The sequence below is a fragment of the Ptychodera flava genome, chromosome 7 (assembly GCF_041260155.1).
Source record: "Ptychodera flava strain L36383 chromosome 7, AS_Pfla_20210202, whole genome shotgun sequence".
Lineage (NCBI taxonomy): Eukaryota > Metazoa > Hemichordata > Enteropneusta > Ptychoderidae > Ptychodera > Ptychodera flava.
This window is the reverse complement of record NC_091934.1, coordinates 46,317,921-46,323,920: the sequence shown is the minus strand read 5'-3', so window position 1 is coordinate 46,323,920 and position 6,000 is coordinate 46,317,921. Positions and strand designations below refer to the sequence as shown.

At 37.0% G+C, this 6,000-nt stretch overlaps 1 protein-coding gene across 1 annotated transcript in view; it reads left to right on the top strand.

Moving 5' to 3' along the window:
• Positions 1-526: 526 nt before the first annotated feature.
• The window catches only part of LOC139136258 (nociceptin receptor-like), a 31,049-nt gene continuing 25,575 nt past the window's right edge, over positions 527-6,000 (top strand). Inside the window, exon 1 of the mRNA XM_070703985.1 lies at positions 527-966. Within this exon, the coding sequence (XP_070560086.1) occupies positions 576-966 (391 nt within the window). The 5' untranslated portion in view covers positions 527-575. The remainder of the gene's footprint in view (positions 967-6,000) is intronic.

The following is a 6,000-nucleotide window of genomic DNA, read 5'->3' as shown; positions in this document are numbered from 1 at the left end:
TTGTTGAAAAAATTCTCCTTCCTCTACCGATTTACCTATTTAGCTGTAATCTTGCACTTATCTTGTCAGATTAAATCCATTCTGATTTATCAAGTTCGCTGTGCCGTCTTCAAGTTTGCATACAGATTTATTTCTTTTTCACATATTTGTTGAAAAATGCCCCTTCTCCCTTATCTTGTTGCAGGATGCACTGTAGATAAGGTGAGCATTGTTAATGGGAATTTTACCTTATGAAAAAGCCTTCACAAGTTTAGTTGTGTATTCTACCTTACAGAGATGATCACATAGAATCAACATTCAAAAACCTTTCAAATTGCATTTAATCTATAGAACCAGTTTGCTGAGAATTATCATACAAAATCCCGATTTATTAAAAACTGTTCTAAAAGTCAATATGTTAGTGGGTGGAGCCTACGAACCATTTTTACATATCAATACACGTGATGTGGCGGAAATACGACCCTGTGTAGGCCACGTCGTCCAATGAAAACAGTGCGCCACCGTATGGAATGGTACGAGTATCGGCCGAGCACATCTCTACGAAGTGTGCGACATCGAGTGTAACAGTTTTCAAGATGAACGAGACGACAACGTCAAGTCACACCGACATATCCGTCACAAACTCATTTTGGGACACTGTATCATCTCGGTCAGTGCTGGAAGACAATCTATCGACAGAGACTACATATAGAGGAGTCGTATCGAACTCAACTATGCCTATAAACAGCAATAACCTAACAACCAACTGGTTGAGATTTGAAAATTTTTCTGCCTATTTGAACGACACAACGGACAGTACAAGCGATGTGGTCAGTGGAAGTGCAGGTGGAGTGAGTTTCGAAGTACCACTCCTGGTCACCATTTGTGTCGTTGGCCTGTTTGGGAACGTGATTGTTCTAATGGTATACTCTCATCGGTACCTAAGGCGCACTAATGCATCACTTTATATATCAAACCTGGCTGTAGGTAAGATGATTTTCATCATAGCCATCTAACTGCCGTATTCACTCATTAGTACCATTGTAGTCCTTATGCCGTCAGAAAGTATTGTTTCAATAAACGTGTTTCTATTGAGTATCGCAAACGCGCTGCACATTAGCGTAAGATATTTTAAGTTTTTTGACAGTAAGTATCTAAAGCTATCATTTACCCCTGTTCACGATACCCATTGTCACGTCCGATTTCGATTACAAAGTCTTACGAACCAGTTGAAATTTGAATGGGGAAATTGTTACGTAAGGGACCTTTTTTGTTTATTTTCAGTTGTACGATCCTTTATGTATTATAGTGTATCTTTGTATTGTGATTATTCATAGAGCCTTGTCGTGTAAGGCCGATACCCTGTTGTGTTTATGATAGTCGACGTCTGTATGTCAGAAACTGAAAATCATAACTTTAAAAGGGACATCGATGAATTTCAATCTGAAAATTTATTTTTCCTGAAATTTGTTTTGCCAATAAGTAAAAAACTTTGTGTAGAACGTTGTTTTCGTGATGTGGATCGCCCAGCATTTTATTCAAAATTACGCAAATTTAGTAAAGATCTTGACAACATGAAAGAACAGCGTGGGTGTGTAGAACTAGTGCCTTCATGGGTATAGGCAGTTGAATCCATTTCACGATAGTCAGGTGGTGAGACAGATTCCATTTCACATTTACACACAAGTAATATGATATCAGACCGAGATTCAATTCAGCTGTAGGGACTTTGCCGGTCGTCATATCAACGTGAAGATTGGTAACTTTTTTCTTTGAAGATTTCTGAGATGCAATTCTTTGTGACATTTCCTCCGACGATGTATTCCAAAACTTGAAATACGAGAGAAAGAAGATACAATCTGGCCACGGTGAAGAAAAACGCTTCAGATATATGTTTGTTTGTCATCTGATTAATTCCATGTGCAATCTCTTTAATTCGCCTACCATGAAAGTAAGGAATTATACATTCTATGTTTTGACACGTCAAAGGTAAACACAGTGACCTTTGATAATTTAAGTCCTAGGCTGACATTTTGAGATAAACACTGAGATTTCTTGGGTCACACAAATACTTTTAGAAAATAGGATTTCCAACATTATACTGAAATGCTAACATAAGTATTTCAAACAATCCCCCAGTCGCATTTAAAAGACATTTACTCTTATCCGTATAACCGTAAATATATTACTAACCTTGATTTCTTGTAGCTTCTGATTTCAGTAACGTTCAATTTATGGCATATTTTCCGTTGCTGTTCGTTTTGCCTCTAATACCAGATTCCTGTTCCTCTCTGAACAGCATCTTGGAACAGCCTGTATGAGCGGAATGTCAACTTTTATTGTCAATATTAGCCCGGACTAGAATTCGTGTGTCACCGATAGCAATGCATGTTCTACACACTGTGCTGTCTGTAAAGCACCTACCTTATATACAAACATACTTTAGGGAGACGAAGAGTAAGTAAGAAGTGAAAATACTTAAACTTTCGCCTAAAAATTGGAAATTTTTATCAAGAGATGCAGCTGGTTTTTAAGGTAAAACGCACCTCGAGGGCAGATATTTGGACTCTCAAACTTATACAATACATTTTTGGTCTGTCACTTGTGAGGGGTCATTTGATGCTAGTAGAGTAATTAAAATTCACACAGGCTCATTTTTATGAAAGTCAAAATTTAATGTCTGCCGCATAGAGTTAACGCGGGAATAGCGGCAAATTTGAATACCAAGTGTTGGGAAATATCGGACTTTATTCTGTACCAAATTTTGCACGGTAACAACTGATTTTGATTTTTGGGTTTGAAAGGGAACGATTTAAAATCTCATTTTCGACAGTTTCAGCAAAAGTTTAATTCTATCTCTTCCGAGCGTGACCAAGTAGGCCTATACATACATTTTGATGTGCATGCCTTTGTTTATCTCTGTGTCTGTAATATTTGTGTGTGTGTGTATGTGTGTGTGTGTGTGTGTGTCTGTGATATTTGTGTGTGTATGTGTGTGTGTGTGTAAGTGTGTGTACTGTACATTTATAAGATAATCCGATAGACTTTTAGCAATACCGTAAGGTTAGTGTGTTTGTAAGCTATTCAAAGTGGTGGATGGGTTTGATATTGATTGAACATTATGTGTGCTTTAAAAATTCTGAATGTACATGTTTGTTCAGTTACCATATTTATTATATCGCATTCACCGTACCTCTGAATTCTCCCTTTTAAATTATCTGAAGAACATGTTCCAGATATCGATACAAAACTCTAAAGCGCTATACAGTTGCATCGTTCTATGGTTTTGTATATTTAAACGAGTCACGGGTCAAACCTTTGTGACTGTCCGCAATTTGTCTGAGCTCAAATCCCAAGAGAGTTGGTCAAAATACATAACGGACAAAGCAGCCTTTATTAAGGTGTTCGTTGTCATGTTTTATACTAGTGAGAAACCAGGCAGTGCTGGCGGTTTGACGTTGTGGGGAAGTGACTTTTGCCGTGTGTGCTTGCGGTTTTAACATAGAATTAAAGATGCACTCACTCAGTGGGGCGATGTAAAACTGGTTACTTCAGTATGGCTGCGTCAAACATTATCACCATGGTGATGATACCAATTATCGGTAAAACGACGAAGGGTTTTCGGAACTCATCGCTTAGAGCCTAGACTTACCTTACCAACAGTGTCCACCAACTGATACACGCACAGAATTACATGCACGAGATAAAAAACATTTTGTTATGAATACTGTAGTATGTCTCGTAGCACCTGGACTTTGCAAAATGACATCTGATCTCCGAAAAGACTTCATGTCAAACCTAATTTTGCGTACAAGTATTTTGCATTCCACTACAAACAAAGAAGTCAAAGTTGATCCGCCTGGGTTTCATTTCTGTGTCACGTCTCTATATAGTATATGTGAGACAGAAAGGTATGTACAATGTAAACGATTAGCTCCGGTATCACCAAACTTTTCAATGCCACAGACTCAGATACAGTAAACCAGCATGGGGCAACTCTGTCTGGACCGATAGCTTACTAGTAAAGGGAAACAGTCGTCGGAGCTGCGCCTTTACAAACAATGTATTTCATGCACGGTATCTAGATGCACAACATCATACGATGTAGATTATGACAGACATGTTTTAACTTTCATCAATCACCATCGTACCTTGGATACAGCGTTAACATTGGTGGTTTGGGTCCCATAGGACCTTTAAGCGCAGTTCCGACGAATGTATGCCTTTAACATTTGACTGCACTCAATCTATAATGTTATTGCTTTTTAGTAAAAATTACCGCTTAAAGTTAACAAGATGTTTGCTGAAGCTAAACTTGTCTCACAAGGAGTTGTAGCGCCGACTGGAAACCCACTGTATCATTGAAATATTGCAGTGTACTAACCAGCAAGTTTGACTGATCCTTATTATGTATCATCATTTCGTACAATGAGGTTAATCTGCCGTATATAAAGATAATAGACATAGATTTGCAGCGTTAGACGGGTTCGTTGTTCTGACCTTTAACTTAATTGCTCCTATAACTCATCCGTGGTGCACTCGAAAACAGTCCCAGAAAGGTAGATAATTAAATTCTACATTCTAGTAATCCGTTTGGCATACCTTGACATTCTTAAAAAAAACCCGTTTCTCGCTATATCAGAAATGTCCCTACACTCCATACGGTAACTTATTACGGAAAGAAACAGTGGTGAACGGATGTAAGTGGAAGCTAACTGGGTATATTGGAACGTAAAGATAAAATGGTTATAGCTATTAAATATTTCTATAGTAAACGAATGTGTGGTGAGTTGAGCATTAAATACTTTGTTACAACTTTCGCAAAATAAAAGGAAGCGCTCTTATACAGTAGTTTAATCATCCCAATGAGTTTCTTTGGAACAAAAAAGAGACAGTATTTTTGTGAAAGACCATATGGTTCTTTATTCTCCATAGCAAGATGGGCCAAGCAAATCCTTTGGAATTACAACGATTTGATGGATAAAAGAACTATTGAATAACCAAAGATTGGACACTTGAGAGAGTTGTTTTTGTGTGTTTGTATATGTGAACTTAAAAGGTTTTACTCATATATATTATTTATATAAGCGATCCTAATCCCTCAACTTTTATATCTGTCAGTCATTCATCTGCGTTCAATAAACTTTAATTACAACCAAGTAACACGAGGTACTTATTGTTAACATCGATTAGAGTGAATGCCATGTTTATCTATTCACAGATATTGTCACACATTGTGCATGTAGATAGATATCCTGTAAATATGCATGTGTTAACATAGGTTCTATTGACGCTGGTACAACATAGCATTTAGTATATATTATCTGTAGAGTAATTAGACTTTGGATGCGCAGAATAGCAATGGAAATTCTTAAATACTTTCTTGTAAAGTGTTGTATTTTTGCCAGCCATTTGGAGTCCAACTAAAATAACATACATAAAACACGATTGGAACTAATTTGGGATAATTGGATGGTGAAGTAATGTCTTTAAAATCTACAAATGTAAGCTCATCTGCTTTTCTTTTTACGTTACGCACTTGTTTTTATGAGTAATTTGTAATATCGCAACATTCACCTAACATTTTTGAGAAATTTGAAAAATATGAAGTTCCAATTATCCCATATTTGTTCCAATCGTGTTATACATACATACATGTAAATGCATACGAACGTACGTAGGTACAAACACACACACGCGCTCGCGCGGCGCACGCACTCACGCACGCACGCACGTAAGTACGTATGTACGTACGTACGTATGTACATACATACATACATACATACATACATACATACATACATACATACATACATACATACATACATACATACATACATACATACATACATACATACATACATACATACATACATACATACATACATACATACATTTTCGCTTTTTAACTCTTTTAAAGTAGTCCCCCAAAACTTCTTATTATTATGGTATGCAGATAAGAATGGACGTCGACAGTGAAATTGATCTAAATGTTGCCACACTTGTGTAATTGGTTTGTAA